The 19,296-nt window shown below is 52.6% G+C and overlaps 2 protein-coding genes across 2 annotated transcripts; both read left to right on the top strand.

Annotated features, from left to right (window-relative positions):
- The first annotated feature begins 975 nt into the window (after nt 1–975).
- On the top strand, nt 976–3,885 carry C9H1orf226 (chromosome 9 C1orf226 homolog). Its single transcript, XM_033067726.1, has 2 exons — nt 976–1,765; nt 1,843–3,885. The coding sequence occupies exons 1-2, from the start codon at nt 1,197–1,199 to the stop codon at nt 2,333–2,335; spliced, it is 1,062 nt and encodes a 353-aa protein (XP_032923617.1). The 5' UTR covers nt 976–1,196; the 3' UTR covers nt 2,336–3,885.
- Nucleotides 3,886–4,529: 644 nt separating this feature from the next.
- UHMK1 (U2AF homology motif kinase 1) lies at nt 4,530–18,955 on the top strand. The gene is made up of 8 exons (XM_033067716.1): nt 4,530–4,844; nt 5,770–6,062; nt 8,707–8,898; nt 9,672–9,766; nt 10,693–10,769; nt 13,985–14,083; nt 14,923–15,011; nt 15,458–18,955. The coding sequence occupies exons 1-8, from the start codon at nt 4,553–4,555 to the stop codon at nt 15,602–15,604; spliced, it is 1,284 nt and encodes a 427-aa protein (XP_032923607.1). The 5' UTR covers nt 4,530–4,552; the 3' UTR covers nt 15,605–18,955.
- Nucleotides 18,956–19,296: the final 341 nt, after the last annotated feature.

The following is a 19,296-nucleotide window of genomic DNA, read 5'->3' as shown; positions in this document are numbered from 1 at the left end:
GACGCCTGGAGGGCTGCAGGGACACTCGGGGGCTGCACAGACACTCAGGGGGATGCAGGGACACTCGGGGGGCTGCAGGGACACTCGAGGGACTGCAGGGACACCCAGGGGAATGCAGGGACACCTGGGAGGGTGCACAGACACTTCAGGGGCTGCAGGGACAGCCGGGGTCTGAAGCCTCCTGTGCCTTGAGCTCCTGCTGTCTGGCCCTCCTGGGAGCTGTGCTGGATCCGGATGTTGAGCAGCCAGGGTGTGGGGAAGATGGGGCAGCACGACATGCACTGGTTGCCACGCTGGAGCACAGGCTGGCACTTGGAAGCAGTGAGTTTGTCCTGGACCATGATACTGGCTGTGCTGCTGACCGCCTGTCCCTCTCAGGGACTGGAATTCATCTGAGGAGCCAGAAGAGAGCTCTCCAAGAGGTTGTCAGGCTGCTCACACTCCCGAGAGCTGGAGGAGAGGCTGCCTAGGCACTGCTGGGTGGCTCTTGGTGCAGATGAATTGCTGTAGGATGAACCCCAGGGTAGATGCTGCAGGTGCAGGCAGAGAGCTCGCTGTTCAGCAAGACTGTGGGGCCTCAGAATGCAGAAGAAAGGGCCTGCAGTGAGTTGGGGGTCCCTGTAAGAGCCCAGCCCACCGTGAGGTTGGAGCAGTGCTGGGAACCCTTCCTCTCTGCCTGTCCCATGGGATGTGGAGGTGGTTGTCTCTGTCCCAGTACATGCCCCTGGGATGCAGAGGTAGAGTTGGGCAGGGGATGCTGATGGGCAGCGAGGCCCCAGAACAGCACCAGGCTCACCCAGAACTGGCTGGAGCCATCACACACACACACAATGACATGGAGGTTTGAGCTGGGGCAGCCCCCACAGCTGCAAGAAGACGTGGTGGAGAAACCAGGGTAGCTCAGAGGTGGGGTGACTGCAGAGCCCTTTCCCCAGCAGGCACCTGCTGCCCCCCACCACAGAGACCCAGCCTGGCTGAGCTGAGCTGAGGGAGCCGTGGCGGGGTGGGCAGTGCAGAGCCCACGCTCTGGGTGCCCCAGAAGAAGGCCCTGTGGCTTTACCAGGGTGTGGCTGACAAGGGACCCCAATGTGAGTGCCATCGCTTCAGGCAGCATGACAGGTCTGAGCAGGGGGTGGGCAGCACATCTCACCTGGCAGTGTGGAAGGGACACTCTTCCCTTGCCATTCCCCTGGTAAATGCTCTCTCTCTCTTTTTCCACAACCTGCTTCCCCAGTCACTTGGTGTCCAAGGTAAGAGAAGCTCTGGGTCTGTTGGCAGTGCCAACGTGGAGGCCTGGGCTTGCTGCTACCCTGTCTTACCCCATGCTGGTCCCCCGTGCATGCACTGCCCTGTGCAGCCTGGCATGGCCTGGCTGCTCACAGCCTCTGCAGGGCTGTAGGAACATCCTCCCAGTCCCCAAACCTGTGTTCCCACGGTTCTGCTGGGATCCCCCTTCCAGCCTGGCTCACCTCCTCTCTGTTCCCTTTCCCCCTCCAGTGGACCAGAGCATGTTTGAGAACGCCAGCGCCAGCGCGGCGCCCACGCCACGGGCACAGCACGTCCCTGCCGCGGCGGGCACCGCGCCCCAGCCCTGCCGGCCCGCTGGCAGCCAGCACCTCCGCAACCTGGGCAAGGCCGTGGGTGCCAAGGTGAACGACCTGCTGCGCCGCAGGGAGCCGGCCGGGCTGCCCGGCGTGGGAGCCATGGAGGTGAACGCCAACGCGGGCGCCGTGCTGGGGGCAGGACAGCCAGATGCTGAGGATGGGTGAGTGTCCCCGCAGCGTGCGCCCTGTGCCAAGGGCCCAGCACGGGGCTGTGTGAACTGTCCCTCTGTGCTTGCAGGGCTGTGGGGCTGGATGCCTTTCCCCGGCTGGAACCCCCGCCCCCCATCACCAAGAAGCGGACGCCGCGCGCCCTGAAGACCCCCCAGGACATGCTCATCGCTCCGCAGCCGGAGGGGACCAGCGCGAGGAGTGGCACCGAAGAGTCTCCTGAACCACCCACAGCCCACCCTGACCCCACAGAGGAGCAGCTGGGGATGGAGGACCCGTCTCCTCCAGAATGCCCGGGGGTCCCCAGCGTGATGGGTGCCCTAGAGCCCAGTGGGGACCAGCCTACCAGTGCCTTACCCGTGCCTGACCTCATCCATAAGGGCAGCCGGGAGAGCCAGTGGCAAGTGGCTGAGAGGGCTGCTGAGATGTCAGCCAGCACAGAGAAGCCCTCACGGAGACCAGGGCTGGAGCACGAGCCACCAGGGAGCACAGCGCGGCCAGAGCCACGTAGCCCTGGCTGGGAGGTGGAGGGGGCCCATCCTGACCTACTGTCCTTTGAGTAGCAGTGGGTAGCTGTGACAGGGGCACCACGGGGGCTGGCTCTCCCAGACTTGTCTTTTTTGGGGTGATTGTTTTGGAAAGGGGAAAGCCTCAGGGTGGAAAGAGCTGTTGCTGCCCGGTGAGGGCTCTGGGGAGCCATGACAACCTGCTTCTCCCCAAATTCCCAGGAGGGGCACAGCCTGTCCTGCCATGGCTTCTGCAGCCCCATTCGGGGCCTGTTCACCTGGCCAGTGCCAAGCTCCTGTCGTGCCACAGTGCCACTGCTACTCTGTCTGCAGCCAGGAACCTTGCTGAACTGGGGACCAAGGGGGTGTGTGGCCATAGAGGTGCCAGCCTGCCCCAAACCCCATCAGCTCTGCTGGAATGTGGGATCCTGTGAGCATCCCACAAGCAGCATGCACTTTCTATGTCGCACTGGATGCCTTGGTCCAGAGGATTTCCCAGCTTCTGCCATGTGCTTGCCGGGATACCCCATCCTGGGGTACCAGCAGGCTCACCCAGCCCCAGTGCCTGGTGCCAGCGAGCCAGGACTGCTGATGTGTCCAGGGCCTTCTCCAGGTGCTGGCCTTGTGGTGTTTCTGTGCTCAGTGCCATCTCCTTGCAGTGAGCCCCTGGGCTCTGTCAGGGCGCAGGGCTGGGCACCTGGGACTGCCCAGCTGCTGGCTGGTGGGCTCTGGCAGGGAGCTGAGCTCTCAGTCAGACTCCCTTCCAGCTCCTGCTCGCTTCCTGGTCTCATCCAAGCAGTTCTGGGTCACTGTCACTGCTCCTCTTCATTTCCTGGGACAGTGGTCTCTGCAAGACTGGGACACACAAAGCCATGTGGTCCTCTGATACTGCTGGATGAGTGTTTCACCATGGATTACGGGAGGGGTTAGCCAGCCTGGGGACACCCGTGCCAATGCAAGGAAGCAGCTGTGAGATGGAACTTTTTGCTTAGAGCTTTTACGTGCATCCTCACCACAAAGGTGGTTTTCAGAGGAAAGGCTCCAAAGCTCTGGGTTGGGTTGGAGGAACCCAGGAGCTCATGGATGGGCCTGCTCACAGCTCCTTCAGGGCCACACAGGGTGGTTTGCCTGAAGAAATTACTTCCACCACCCAAAGCCACGCTGTGCCACTGAAGGAAGGAAGCTGTGAGCATGGGCTCTGTTGCCCTGGGAGCAGCCATCCATGTCCTTGCCGTTGGTGTGGTGATGCCGTGGTGGCGCTGGGGCAGCTCTCGGCTCTGGGAAAGCCCTGCTCAAGAGTGAAGGGATGCAGAGCTGCACAGAGCCCATGTTCAGTGCTGAGGCATCCATGCCCTGTGACAATGTGATCACACAGTGCATGGCCACCTCCACGCTCAGATACAGGTGTGTGTGTGTGCTGCCCAGCTCTGCACTGCAATGGAGGTGTTGGTGGAAACCACGACTTGTAGCCCCTCTCTGAAGAGCCAGCATCTTCCATCACTGTGATCCCAAGGGAACCTTCCCCTTAATGAAGGTCATCACTCACAGCCAGTCCAGTCCCTCTATTTATGTTGTCAGGGTGTGTGTGTGTGGTTTGGAACAAGACATGCAGATTGCACAATAAATTTTTTTTCTTTTTTTACCCACTGATGTGTGGCATTCCCTTGATGGGAGAAGACACAGGCGCCATCCTGGTGGGGAGCCAGGGGGCAGAGGGGGACTTTGGTGGCTGCCTTGCTGTGCTTGGCACTGAGGGCACAGGAACCCTGGCTGGTGGCTGGGCTGAGGGGACTGGGCTGAGGGGTGCCCGGGCTGAGGGGACGGGACCCCGACGGGAGCCCCGGCTGGTGTCCGGGCTGAGGGTGTGCGAGCCCCGGCAGTGCTGAGGGTGCTGGAGCCCGCCTGAGTGGACCAGATCCCGAGGCTACTGAGGGTCTGGAGCTTGCCTGTGCCCGGCTGAGGGGACCGGGGCTCGGGGGTGCTGAGGGGACCGGACCCCGACGGGAGCCCCGGCTGGTGTCCGAGCTGAGGGTGTGCGAGCCCCAGCAGTGTTGACGGCGCTGAAGCCGCCCGTGGCCGGGCAGAGGGCACCGGGCCGGGCACCGCGGGACCCCGCCCGCTGCCGGGCCCAGGGCCCGCCCCGCCGGGGGCCGTGCCGCCCGCCGCACCGCCCCGTTTCCGGTGTCATGGCGGCCGGAGCGCGGCGGCGGCCGGGGCCGGGGCCGGGGCAGCGGCGGGGGCGGCGGCGGGACGGCGATGTGAGGCGGGACGGCCATGTCGGGGTGCGCGTGGGGCGCGGCGCCGCCGCTGCTGGAGGCGCTGGGCCGGCTGTGGGAGGTGCAGGCGCCGCTGGGCAGCGGCTCCTCGGCCTCGGTGTACCGGGTGCGCTGCTGCGGGGACCCCCGGGCTCCCCCCGGCGCCGTCAAGGAGTTCGTGCCGCCCCCGGGGCCGCGGCCCGGCCCCGCTCGCCGCCCCGGCGCCCGCCCGCCCGCCGCCGACTGCGCCGAGTACGGGTTCCGCAAGGAGCGCGCCGCGCTCGAGCAGCTCCGCGGGCACCGCAACATCGGTAACGGCACCCCCGCACCGCAGCCGGCCCCACACACCCCTTCTCGGGCACCCTCCGGCCCCAGAGCACCCCCAGGGCACGCTCCCCTGCCAGAACGGTGTCTCCAAACCGCCCTCCCAGCTCCTTGGGGAATACAGGCAGCAGGCTCGCTCCCGACCGCGCCCCCAGGCCAGTGTGCCCCTCGGACTGGCACCTCTGGGTGGGCAGATGTGAGGGCTCCTAGCTGGACACCCCAAAGCAGCTTCCCTGCAGTACTCCACCCCTTCCCTGGGTGGGGGATCTGCCGGTGACATCCCCGGGGAGGGCAGGAGAGATGGGCAGAGCGGGTCACACCCCGGAGTGCTCCTTTGGGCAGGGTGCCAGAGCCCCAGCGAGGACTGTGTTCCCTGTGGGACAGCAGTGAGACTATGTGTTCCCACTGGGCTGCAGCTCCTGGGCTGCCTTCGTGGGTGGGAATGAGCCTAGGAAGGGAGGAAGCCTGTGTGTGAGACTGGAAGTGCCAAAGTTCATCCACCTCTGATACTTCTTGTCAGCGTGAAATGCTTTTTACTGCCGTGGTGTGTCTGGACACCCAGACAGCACGTGGGTTCCCACTCTGCAAAGTTAGTCATGGGATGGGATTGACAGGTCTCTGAAGAGTGACACTGTGTCCAGTTTGCCCTCTGGGATGTGTTTATCCATGTCCCAGAGAGTGTCCTGAGCAGGAGTACTCAACCCTGTCACTTCAGCAGGGCTTGGGGAGTGTTGCGAGGCCAGCCTGTGCTCCAGAGCTCGTGGGGTCACATCACTGGTTATCCCTTGCTTCTTCCTCCCTGGTTCTCTGAGCATCACGCAGATGTTACAGAGCGTTGGAGCTGCCCCAGGTGTTGTGGTGAGTGGGGGTGGAAGGCTGGTTACCGATGCCTGTCCCTGTGTCTCGTTGCAGTGACGCTCTACGGCGTGTTCACCAACCACTACTCTGCCAATGGCCCGTCCCGCTGTCTGCTGCTGGAGCTGCTGGACATCAGCGTGTCCGAGCTGCTGCTGCACTCCAGCAACCAGGGCTGCTCCATGTGGATGATCCAGCACTGTGCCCGAGATGTCCTGGAGGCCCTGGCTTTCCTGCACCACAAAGGCTACGTGCATGCAGACCTCAAGCCACGCAACATCCTGTGGAGCGCAGAGGAGGAGTGCTTTAAGCTCATTGACTTTGGACTTAGCTTCAAGGAGGGCAATCAGGTTTGGAGCGTGCTACTCTTGAGGCAGATGGCTCTGTGTTGAGTTGTGTGGCTCTGTGATGTTTTCCAAGTGAACTGATCTGAGTAGAAGCTGAGCTGGTGCTGAGGGTTTGCTGGAAAAGGCCAAAATGTTGTCTGCCCCATACAACTTCCCCTGTTCCCATTCTCCTTGCACGTCTCTGGTTTCTGTTGATGTCTTAGCCTTTGTGCTACAAATTCCAATGTTAATGATGCAGAGGTGTCTCGGCTTCCTGGAAAGTCTGCTAGTTTTTATGTGGTCAGACCAGTGGGAGCACCCAGAAATGTAGGATTCCCTTTTATCATCCCTTATCATGTGTAGTAATAATCCAGGCTTTGCCATCTGCCTCCCCAGCCAAGTGTGTTATTGGCAGTGTCCTTGTGCTTGCCTTTACTTTCACCCTATCTTCAGCAGCCTCCCTTCCTCAGGAAGTCTGGATGTTTCTTTCCCACATGTATCAAAAGTGCCCCGGGTGGGCAGTGTCTGTTTTTTACTGACACACACAGTCTCTGCCTGTTCTACACTTTGTCCCATTTGCTGCTGTCCTGCTCAGTCTTCTTGCTGTCACTTTCGTTGTGGTGATTCTGAGTTGTTTGTCCTTGCCCATTTTATTCTCTTCCATGGTTTCTGATGGAAGCAGAGAGCCTCAGGAGGTTCTGCTGTTTGCTTGGTAGATCTTCCTTTCACTCCTCCTTCTCTCAGTAAAGAGACTTTACTCTCATCTTTTCCATCAGGTAACCTTGTAGCACACTTGTCTTCACTCACTGGGTGATGGATGGTAATTTTTTCTGTGCCTTCCTACATTGTCCTGGTTTGTCCCTATTCCACACACTTTACTCACTTAGCAGCTTTATATAGTTTTTTACTGGTTTACCTGGTATTGGCAGTACAGCCCACTGATTGTGAATATCAGAGGGTTGTGTGGGTGACCTATCTCTGAATTCTTTGGTACAGGAGTTGTTTTTAATGTTTGGACTTCTTAACTCCCACGTGTTGTCTTCAGTTCTCCTACATTCTTGGCTGAGTTTCTGGTGGTAATCTGTTGCTGTCTATCAGCAAAATACATGCTCCTGGTGTCCTGTGTCTAATGCAGATATTTTTATTTAATTCAGGTCTGTGTTTTGCTGCTTGCTGTGTGAGTTGCCTCGTAATAGTTGATGGGGTGTTCTGTTTGCTTCCATGGTTCCTTCCAGTCTGCTTTCTTTGGGCTGAGTTTCCTTTGCCCTTTCTCAGAAACACACAGGTTGTACGGGTGAACCTTCTGACCTTGTTTTGAATGTGCACCAGGTGCCAGTGTCCTGTTCCCACCCCCTGCCTTGGGCTGCAGCCTACATGCATAATTTCCTTATCTGAGTCAAAGACCATACTACTTTTGTTTATGACAGCCCTGCCAAGCTTACCCTTACACCAAATTTCCTGCAATTGCTGTGTAACAGGGAATGGTTGTACAAAGAGCAAGGTCTCAACCACTTGCAGCTCTCCAAATGCTTTAGGTGGTAGGAGTGAAATTCCATCTCACTCTTTTTGCTGGGGCAATTGACCACAGTGCTTTCTCTATCTCTGAATGTTGTTTGGGGGCCTGCCAAATTGCTGCTGTTGTCATGCTGGAGGTTCTGCTCCCTACTGATAGGAGGGGGAACATGGGATATAGTTTGTGTATAAGTTTTAAGTTCATAAACCACTTTTGAGCTCTGTTGCTGGAAGATGTCTTCTGTAAACTTTATTTTCAGTCAGAGAACCCCACAGTCTTGGTCTGAATATATTCTCATAGTAAGAAATCCTAATCCTGTGCCTTATCCAGGAGGAAGTAGGCTTGCATGTTCTTCTGCTATTCCTTGAGTTCCATCAGTGTTTCTGAAATAAGACTCCCCACATGTTAAAAAGACCCAGTGCAGTTTGTATTTGGGCATTTAGAAGACTTGGCTGGACAAAGCCACAGCTGACAGACCAGGTCTTGCCTGGCAGCAGGAGACTGGACTGGAGCCTTCAGAGCAGCCCCTCCAGCCAGTACTTGTGATTCTGTAATTCCCCATTTTCTCTGGAGCAGGCAGTATGTGGGCATTTCCTCTTGCTGTGCCAGCCACAACAGCTGGGCAGGTATTGATTGCTGCAGCACTTCCAGGGGAGTTGGAAGAAGTGCAGGGGAAGTTCCTTGGATGATTTCCTTGTCTGAGCATTTTAGCTGCCTGCTTCCAGAGAACATCAGCACCTGGATAATGGCAGCAGGACTGACTATGCTCTCAGGTGGCTGATGGGGGAGCATATTGTGGGTGTTCAACCCTTATCCCAAAATTTCTAGCATCATCTGCATGTAGGAGAGGTTAAGGGGCCAGTCCACAGGGACATCCAGCCCCTTTCTCCCAGTAGTGCTGTCTTTCTGAGGTCAGATGTTAGTGCTGTTTTGCTGGGAGATGTTTTCCTTCCAGACAGTCCTGTTTTTCCCTCAGTACAGCAGTGTAGGGAGTTGAACTGCCTGCTTTGCACAACTGTCTCTACAATGCTTTCTGCCAATTTAGCAGCAGTATTTTGGGGACTCCTTTGGAAGGATGTCGGAACTGATTTAAGGATGGAGTGGAGAACCTGAGTGTGGAAAATCAATTTTTTCCTTGTGTTTGTTTACCTGTAGGATGTGAAATATATTCAAACAGACGGGTATCGGGCTCCAGAGGCAGAACTGCAGAACTGCCTGGCACAGGCAGGGCTCCAGAGTGAGACAGAGTGCACCTCTGCTGTGGATCTGTGGAGTCTGGGAATCGTTCTACTGGAAATGTTCTCAGGAATGAAACTGAAACATACAGTCCAATCTCAGGAATGGAAGGTGAGACAGCTCTTGCTTGCACCAGATGAATCCTTCTGCTTCTTGTTTGTAATCTGGATTTGTGAGGTAGCACCTGGCAACTAGCTAGTGTTTCCAGGATGTTTATCTAATCCTATTGCCTTGAGAATTAAGGTTTCTGAGCCTTAAAGACACACCTGCCCTGTGGGACTGGCATGTCTGAATGCTACCTGTGTTCAGGTTACTGAAATAGGAGTGTCCAGGAGTCTCTCTCTGGAGCCTGTGGCTTGCCTGGATTTGGCAGGCAAGCTGTGCTGGCTGTAGTTGTGGCATAGGAGGAAGAACAAAATCAGTGATCAGCTGATGGCTGTCAGCTAGTTCAGCAGCACAATGGCAGGGGAATTATTTGCTGGCTTTAGTTTAATGTTAGCTGTAATTTGGGGATCTTCTTGTAAATCTGTATCCTGAGAAGACAAGGGGAGAGCTCTGTATTGTGAGACTGGAGCCTGACTGTCCTGTGTTCTGTCTGAAATAAATTTTTGTGCTCCCCTTCCCAGAAAGAGTATCCTTTCAGCATCACAGTAACAGAAAAGTTTCCTGCATGTGGAAATTTCCAGCTTTTGCTGACAAATGGGGAAAAGTTGATTTGAGCCTGCTAGTTTAACATGTGAGGCTTGGGCATTGGAGATCCCTCACAAAACCCTAGAGAACCACAGCCACAGAGTGATTTCCTCACTGTGAAAAATGATAGAATATTGCAAGCTTTGCACAGTCTGGTTTTTACCTCCCTGATCACTGTTTCTTTTTCTTTCCAGACAAACAGTTCTGCCATCATTGATCGCATATTTGCCAGTGAGGGGGTGGTTAATTCAGCCATTCCAGCTTATCACCTCAGAGACCTTATCAAAAGGTACCGTAACATATTTGATAACTGTTGATTAAAGATGTGCTCTGTAAAGTCATGCCTTGCTCTTAGCATCTTAGAGCCCACATCTAACACTTTATTTTATTTTTTTATCTCCCACTGTGCTGCTAACAAGTGCAAGCATTAGCAGACATGTTTCAGTTCCTCTGATTTTGGCATAATTTGGAGTAAGCACACAGAGATTATCAGTCATGATGTTGATCACTTGCTGTTTCAGTGCTTTGCACTTGAGCTGAAGATTGTATTTGGAGAAAACTGCAGACTTTGCTGCTTTTGGGGATTGTTATCATAAAAATGAGGGAGGGGGCAGAAAGTGCTGCTCTCCACTGCTGCCAAGATTCAAAGGCACTTTTGCAATTCTCCTGAGGAGTCTGCCAAGGGGATTGTTTTCACTGTCCTGTGACTGTGCTCTTAGGCTGCAGAGGGAATGAGGACACAACTTGGCAGAAATAGCATTGGGAGCCCTTGGTAAAGCCAAGTTAGGGATATTGTCAGGCAAACTCTGGGTTATTAGCTGCTTTGAATCCCATTTGTGAAAAGATGTGGGAGCACCTTGGAGTGTGATCACTCTCATGAGACTGCATGTATGCCTGGGATGTGGGATGAATGGCCTGAGGATGTGGGGCTGGAGCATGCTGTGTTCCTTGTAGACTTGTAAGTGAGCAATTTTCATTATTTGGTGCTGAGAGACATCAAGAGGGGAAGCTTGCTCTGCCATATACCCAGAATGCTTTCAGGGGATCCTTCTGATGTGCTTCAGCTGCAAATGGCAAGATGTGCTTCCCACTCTTCTCCTTGTACCATAACCACCCCAAAGAGAGGGTGTTCCTCTGTGCTAGCTCCCATCCTGTGTGGGATGTGTCAGTGCAGGAATGTCACATGTGTGAACACAAAGGTGTTTTCTCTTGCAGCATGCTTCATTGTGACCAAGGAAAACGAGCCTCTGCTGAGAAGGCTTTATGCAGCCCATTCTTCAGCATTCCCTTTGGTAAGCTGTGCCTGTGGCCCCTGCTTAGGACTCTCTCAGCATGTGCTGGAAGCAGCACAGAGAGGGCAATTAACTGTTGTTTCTTGGTCTGACCTCGTTGCTGCTCCTCTGTGGCACTTGCCAGCTCTCCATGGCACCACAAGAGGGAAGTCAGAGTGATGCCTGTGCTCTCAGTGCTGCCCTACTCCTCCAGCCCCACAGGCTGCCACTTTATCCTAGCTGGACTCTGCCCCCAAGAGTATGTTGGCAGCAGCATTCATCTGAGGGCACAGAAATAACCAGGATATTTACCTAACATTCTGACTGTTGAGGTGCTTTTGAAGAGTGCAGTGCTGTTTATGGTGAGTGGATGGGTTTTGTTACTCCAAGTGTTTCCCAGTTCAGGAATCACCAGGAATGTGAGTGCCTTGGGCAGTGGCTGCTGCCTGTGCACAGGTCAGACAGTCCCAGTGTGTTTGTGGTGTGAGCTGTTTCTGCAGTGACCTACGTGGCAGGTCATGGACAAATGCCACTGTCACTTCCATCTGGTGCTGTCCCTTTGATTTAATACAACAGTGGTGTTTCCTCGAAACCTCCCCACATGCCTTGCAGGCAGTCACCAAAGGTGGGCTGAGACCTCCCTGCTTAGTGTCCCTCCCTGTCTTCTGTTCCAAATGCAGCTCAGTAGCATTCTCCAGAGCTTGTCTGCTTTCCAGAGCACCAGTGATGAGCTGTGCATCCAGGTTTTCTGCAGCAGAAATTAATGCTTCAGGCTGAGCTAGCATCTCTCCTTGAATCTTAGCCCTGCTTTTCTTAAGCTCTTTGCTGTACCTTGCAGCAAAGATTATTAAGTATTGCTTCTTACAGATACTGATATTTCTGTATGTTAGGCAAAGGTAACAAACTCATTCTTGTTTTCAAACTTCAGGTGTGTCTCAGAAACTGGGGCTGTTCTAACCAAAGTTGAGCCTTGCTGCCAGGACTGCTTTAGAGCAGAGGGAATTGTATATTGGCAGTGCTTTCTGGGCTGGTTTGAAACACAGACCTCTAACTGTACTGAGGAAGGTGATTCTGTGGTCAGTGCTCAGAGTTTATATAACAGCTGCCATTTTTCTTAGTTCTTTTTGCTGCTTCTTTGCCAGCCTTGCACATATGCTTGTCTGCACAAAGAAGCATTTACTGCTGCTTTCCCAGAAAGTGATCTGTCCTTGCCTTTCACTTGGACATGGCTCTTCTGTTTAGAGCAAAGACAGCTGAGAATAGCTTTCCTTGTCATTTACAGCTAAGTCCTGAGTTTCCAGTTCATCAGGTTCTTTCCTGTGTTGTCAGTGTGGTTGGTGTCACCTGGCATTTGCAGAGGAGCTGGGCAGAGGGGGATTGCCAGAAATGCATTTGTCACTTGGGTACAACATCAGGTGTCTCTGAGTTCACAGAGTTGGTTTGTCTCCCTCTCTGGAAAAGGAGATATGAAATAAAGGACAGGTTTACTTCAGTGTTTATCTTTTCTCCCAGGTAGCAAGTGACAGGACAAGAAGAAACAGCCTCAGGTTGCACCAGAAGAGGTTTAGATTGGTTGTCAGGAAAAATGTCTTCAGTGAAACAGTCAAACATTGGGACAGGCTGCCCAGGGAAGTGGTGGAGTCACTATACCCATTAAAAGATGTGTAGATGTGGTACCAGGGGACATTGTTTAGTGGTGGGCTTGGCCCTGACAGGTTGGAGTTCATATTTAAAAGGTCTTTTCCAGCCTAAATAATTCTATGAAAATAGGTGGCATACAAGACTATGGTGACACTTAAATGTTCTTTCAGCCTTCAGTTCATCTGATGTGTCTTGGTTGCAAATAGTCCTGTAGAAGAATAGTCCTAGAGGTGCACTAGGGGCTGGAACATGCCTGGTTATCTGGAGGCAGCACCCTTCTTCAAAGAGCTGCCCTGAGAGCTGTCTGGGTATTATCATCTGTACTGATAAGGCCTTTCACACTCTGAGCTTTTCCTAAGGGCTCTTCCATGACAGGCAGGAGATTCACAGCAAGAGATGCTTGCCTTGCATCTGTGAGATCAACATCTGTGCCTGGCAGAGATGTCAGCTCCCTCACAGGCATTGTGTGCTTAGCTGGGAGAAGTATTTCCTGGGAAATAACAGCTCACATTGCAGGCTGGCCAGAAGGCTCAGAGTGGAGGAATGAAGCCATTTCCCTCTTCTCTCCCCTCTCACTGTCAAGTGGCTGAGCTGTGAGGTCCTGCTATTGTGTTCAGCTGCTGTAGCTGCCAAAACAAATAAACACATCAATGCTCTCCAAGTACTACAAGTTGGGTGCCCAGATCTTAGATTCATTAGTGGCCTGTCACTAGTGTGCAAGGACATGAAATCAAGTGACACTTCTGTGGCTTTGAGTGTCTAGAGGGCTGATTATCCTCAGAATGTGACTCTCATAGCTTGTCATTTTCTCCTTGACTGTTGCCTTCTCCCACCATGGCATCTATGCTGCCCTGCTCCAGGCCATCCTGGAGCTGCTTGTTTTCCAGAGCCAAGTGCCCCATGTCCAGCAGCCAAAGGGCTTTATTTCTGCTCCTGAGAAGTCCTTCACAGGATCACTGCTCACACACCTTGTGGACATGTCTGATTCTACAGCACTGCATTGTTCAAGTAGCTTAAGTGTGGTGGTCTTCAAAACAGTGGATTGCAGCTGGATTTTAAGGGGAGGAGGGTTAATGTGGTGTTCAGGAAGGAACTAAAAGATATTCTAAGGAGATCTGAGGCCTGTGCCTTAGTGCAGCTGAAAAATTGAAATTAGAGAAGCTGACAAGCCTGTTTTCAGCTTGTCTGGGAGCAGTGACAGGAGAGGCAGTTGCAGAGTATTCCTTTGATCTTCTCACATCTCTATATGGATGGGGTAGTTTGTTCAACTAGCATAGTTCTTGAGGTCACATCAGTTTCTGAGACTGGCTAAATAGACACAATTCTGGCCTTAATTTGAAAAACAATTTCAGATGCTGGCCTCAGAATAATTGCAGAGTGCACTGAACCCTTGGGAAGAGTCTCTCAGTGCACAGGTAAGATAAAATGGAAATGGAGAATTCAAACTATAAATGCAGTTAATAGTGGAGAGAAGCAAAACTGTACTGCAAAGAGCAGTAAGTGCTTGAGTATCACAATGCATGTTGAGTCAGCTTCCTGTTTGCTTGCTCCTTTAACATTGACTTTGTTTCTTTAATTCTGTGGGTGCCAAACAGCTCCCCATATTGAAGATTTGGTGATGCTCCCCACCCCTGTGCTGAGGCTGCTAAATGTTCTAAGTGATGCTTCTCTGCAGTGTGAAGAAGAATATGAAGGTTGGTGCAATTCCCATACACAGTATTGTCTTACACACTCTGTTTTCTGTGGCTCTGGGGATGTAAGAACAAGCAGGTGAGCAATTAATAGGCACAAGAACAGCAAACAGAGCTGCCCAGCTGAGCTTTGGTTGCAAGGGGTCAACTGCACCGGCAGAGAATGGACTGAGATTGACAAAGACAGCAGAACTTGTAGGGAATTGAAGGATCACAGATTTTTTTTTTTAAATATTTTCTTCTTTGGTTTGATGCCCACCAAATTCACAAAGTGTTTGTGGCTCTGAGCTTCTGCTGGATATGTACAGGACTCTGAAGCCCAATAGCACAGATCCTTAAAAATATGCTAATGAACTTGTCCAGCATCTCAGCAGAGAACTAAAATATCTCAGTGGAGTTCCTGAAGTGTGGTGGATGGCAGGCATGGTGGTGGGATTTGCATTTCTGTGAGCAGCACAAATGAGAGAGCTCTGGGGACATGAGTTGAAAGGCAGAGTTCTGCTCACACAAAGAAGGGTTTGTGCCAGCTCCTTCAGCTCCCCTCCTCCAGGTGCCACAGCAGGCACTCCTAAATGCCCCATGTTTTAGCTACTGGAACCTGCTGCTGGAGGTTCACTGCCTGCAGGCTGTTCCTGACCTTCAGTTCAGAGACTTCCATCTCATTATGTGGCCATTAGGCAGTGACAGCTTCTGCTGTATCACTTTGTGCTACTTTATTTTAAATTGAGAGGAGAGGAATATTTGTTGTCTGGGTGTTCTTGATGTATTCATCTCACCTTCACTTGTTCCTTGGCTCACCCTAGTTTGCAAAGTGAAAGCCAACCAGCTCCTTCCTTTCCTAGATATCCTGGAAGACATAAGGGAGGAGTGTCAGAAATATGGACCGGTGGTTTCCTTGCTTATTCCAAAGGAGAATCCTGGTAAAGGCCAAGTAAGTGAATGGAGGGAAGAGGCTGTGTGTTCCTACATATCCTCCGTGTACTGCAGGACTGCTGCTCAGTGCCTGGAAATCTCCTGGCTGATGGCAGTGCTAAAAATAAATGGCTGTTTTGAAGGACAGCACAGGTTCCTTCCTAGTTATATAAGGTTGGCAGATCAGCCTTTAGCATGGATGGACGGAATGAAGGGGAGAATCCAATGGGTGGGAGAGGAATTGTTGAGGGTATAACCACCAGCTTACTTTCTCCCACCTTGCCAAATGGAGGAGCAGGAGATAAATCCCAGTTTAGAGGTTCAACTCTTAGCTCCAGTGCTCTCTGCTCAACCAAGGATAGAGGGGAAAAAATTCTTTAGGGGTGGTTTTCCCCCATTGCAGGGGTAGGAGGGGGCAAGTGGCATGGTGCACTGGAGGTCCTACTTCTCCTCTCTCTCTTTCAGGTCTTTGTTGAATATGCAAATGCTGGTGATTCCAAAGCTGCCCAAAAAATGCTGACTGGAAAGATTTTTGATGGCAAGTTCGTTGTGGCTACGTTTTACCCACTGAGTGCCTATAAGAGAGGATATCTGTACCAAAACTTGCTGTAGGCAGTAGCAACAATCAGGAGAGTTGTCTTGCTCCTCTTCCTCACATGTTTTACAGTTGAATGTGCAAAAGAGCTTCCTAGCCCTGCTTCCCAGTCATCTGTGAAGGAGAGGTGCAAAGGACTCGAATGGGCTTTGAAATTTCCCTGCTGCTTTGTGATGTGCTGAGGAGGCCGGGACGCTTTGGCGTGTGCTTGTGTGTGTGCTGTGCTTGCTGTTTACAGGGGGTGTGGCTCTGCCCGGGCACGGCTGGCAGCAGCAGGGACAGGGGCAGCCCGGGAGGCCCAGCAGGTCCTGGCAGGGGCTCCTCCGGGATTTGAACTGAGACCAAAGTCTTGGCCTTAGCGCTGGGCTCGGCTCGGGGGAGAGGATTTCTTTGTTTAGCTTTCCTATAACGCAAGTCCTCCTCTCCAGCGTTAGGGGAGGAGGAAGGCTAGCCTGCTTTTTGTTGATACCTGTTATAAATAGCAGAAACACCATCCTCTCTAAAGCAAATCAGGAGGACTTTTGAGTCTTCTCCTCACCCAGAGCAGAGGGAGGCAATGAAATTGGATCTGCTGAGCCTGTGGGTCATCCTGACCTGAGCAGAGCCATGCAGCTGATGCTGGGCTGGGCAGTGAGGTGAGGATGGTGCTGCCTGTGGGGAGCTGAGCTTGCTTGTATGCCTGGGGTGGGCCGGGACTGATGGTGGAGACCTGGTCAGAGCAGTGCCAGCCTCAGTCCCAACACAACCTGTAAGCACTTTGTAGCCTGAGTAGATGTGAAAACCCCTCTGTGTGGATTCATCTTTCTAGCACATACCCTGTGCTGGCACTGATGCTCCTTGCTCTGATGCCAAATCATCTGTGATACGTAAGCGTCTTTGGGTGATATTTTTGGGAAGGAGTGCTACAGCACACAGTATTCTTTGTGTCACAGCAGGACTCCTGCCTTGGGAGTCTTACAAGAACAAATATTTGTCCGTGGTAGGTCCCACGCTTGGCTTTTCTGTGTTGTGCATTTTGGTTTTGCATTAACCCATTAAGACTTGTAGATTAGAAGCACTGACACTTTTGGTCCTTCATAGGTTACAAAAAGGGCTTGAGGCACTCTGAGATCCTGTACTGAAAGGGCTTAATCAGTCATCAGACTGGACTGGCCAGGAGAAGGTGTTTCACAGTGTCAGGGACAGCATCCACGTGCCCTGGGGGAAAGCACTGTGGTGAGCAGCATCACTTCACCCAGAGCACGCTCTGCTCCCGTGGCTGCAGTCAGCTGCTGCCCTGGAGCAGGCAGAGGCTGTTTCCCAGGGATTTCCAAACCCATGCACCCAGCAGAGCCTCTCCCTCCAGGGTGAGCACTCTGCTCCTGCTGGGCACAGTGTGAAACAGCCTTGTTCAGAGAGTCACCAGTGTGTTCTGGCCTGTGGTCTTGGTCCCAGTTTTAGTGAGGAGGAAAACCCTCCTGAATTCTTTCCTTCAGATGAAATACTTGTGGACAGCTGCCTGAACCTTCCCTGACCTTCCCTGGAATAATACCTGAATTACCTTGCAGTTTACTGTTTGCATCTTGCTGATGCTGGACTTGCTGGAATCCTGCACTTAAAAAGTTCCTCTTGATTTTTTGCCCTGTGCATGGTGTGCCAGGAGATCCAATGTCTGTAGCATTTCATGAGTCTGAGTTGCTCTCTGTGCTGGTGTATAGTCCTGTCTACTATGGCCCGTACCAAACTCCCTCAGAAAGGACCAATCTCTGAATTCTTCCGTTGCCTTTGAGATGGTGGGCTTGCCAGGGGAAAGAAAAAAAAAAATAGAATCCCACAATGAGTTTTAAGGTGTGATTTGCTGATCAGATTTTTCTGGGAATCATGCTACTTTAGTGTACATAGCTGTGCAGCAGCCTTTGCATAGGTGGGGTGTGTGATTCATTGCTTTTAATTTATCTGTCCTTTTAGTGAAGCACCTTTTAGTGTCTGGGAGGAATGGAATGATTAACTGGGTGAGGGTTTTTCCTATGTGGAGAGCAGTGTTTGGAGTATGGTTGGGTCTTGGCTGACCTCCTGAGCTCTGTGTCCCTGCTGTCCCTGCAGGTTCAGCCAGGGGTCAGAGCACTTTGGTCCAGACATGCACATGTTGAATGCCACCATGTCAGCAGCACTGAGCTGGCAGGAGCAGACCCCAAAGCTCCTGCCCTGCTGAGTGCCAGCCCAGGTGGGGCCACAGGGAGCTCCCCTGGCTGCAGGGTGTGAGGTCTGTCACCTACAGCAGCACTGGCACAGGGAGATGCTGGGATGCAGGGATGGAACTTAAATGCGTATAAAGTTCTCACATGCACTTGTCTGGAACTGTGAGCTGCTCTGTCATTTTTCAAGCATGACTTTTTCAGTCAGAATTCTAAACTAATGATAGAGCTGTGCCAGGATTGATCATCTGCTTGATCTCCTCTCTGAGAGGAGCTAGAGCCTGTTCAAGCAGCATGGCAGCTCCTCCACCAGACTTTGGCTGGGATTTTGTTCAGCTTCTTTAACAGGGGCTAAGTAAATCCTCACGATGCCAACTCCTGCTACCAGACATTTTTTCTCCAGATGTTCATTGACCAGGCTTGAGCACTGAGCTGGGTAAAAACCCCAAAGCTGCTTTTCTTTGTATTCCTCCTGGCAAATGTTAAAGATGTTGATCTCTGTCCTGTCACTGGATCCACCCTTCTGCAGGCTGTGGGGTGCAGGGAGGTTAAGAAGCATTGTATTGTTATTCCTCACTCTCTGCCTTCAAAGACTTTTCCTATCAAGATGAAGCTCACTCTGGTGTCTCAGACCGTTGGTATCATGGCATGAGTTTTAGCCCTGCTAAAACCTTGGAGTTCCTTAACTCTAGATTGTATATGAAGTGTGCATGGCGATTCAGTCCAAGGTGTCTGTCGTGGTGTGTCTGGGATGGGCCTGGCTTTCCTCATCTCCAGATTACTGCCTGCTTGAGGTGCACAAGTGTTGAGGCTTTCCACTCGGATGCTCGCTGGGATTCCTGGTCTGTGCTGTTCCCCCTGATACCCCTTGGTGTAGCACCAACCTGCACAGTCCTACCCTAGCGTAGGGTAACTGGTGTTTAAATCACTGGCCAAAGCACAAGTCAGCTCCAATCTTAGCTGTACTCCTAGTTTTATTGTCACTGGCCTTCAGCCTCGCAACAACACAGCCCAAGCACCGTGTTGTAGCCAGGCTCTGTCCAGAGGGTTCAGTACACTTCCTCCTGCTGTGCCGGATCCTGTAACCACGTGCCTCCCTTCGGGTTAGATGTCAACTGTTGTATCCCGTCACGCACCGTTGCTGAGCAGATGTGTGCTTGATACAGGTGATTAATAAACGATGCTTCAGTACGAGCTGCTTGTCCAGCGTGCCCTTCTTGTGGGACACTGAAATGCCACACAGCCGAGCAAGTTCTCTGTCCCTGAGCACCAGGGCCTTGTTCTCGGGGGACAGGACTGTGACCCAGCGTTGGTGTTGGTGTCTGCCAGAACTCCTTCCCGTTCCAGTGAGGTGAGCTCATGGCTCTGGGATGGAGGGGGCTGTTAACATTATTACTAGTCTTTAATGAAGCAAGTTCATCTAAGGAAGTGGATTTCACCACAGCTGTTGGCTCAGCATTAGGACATCTTCCCTGTCTCCTGTGGTTGACGGGACATGCAAAGTATCACCTGCAAAATGCCATTGAGTTCCTCCT

Source organism: Catharus ustulatus, chromosome 9, assembly GCF_009819885.2.
Source record: "Catharus ustulatus isolate bCatUst1 chromosome 9, bCatUst1.pri.v2, whole genome shotgun sequence".
In the NCBI taxonomy this organism is placed as follows: domain Eukaryota; kingdom Metazoa; phylum Chordata; class Aves; order Passeriformes; family Turdidae; genus Catharus; species Catharus ustulatus.
This window is presented reverse-complemented; position numbering and strand designations above follow the sequence as displayed.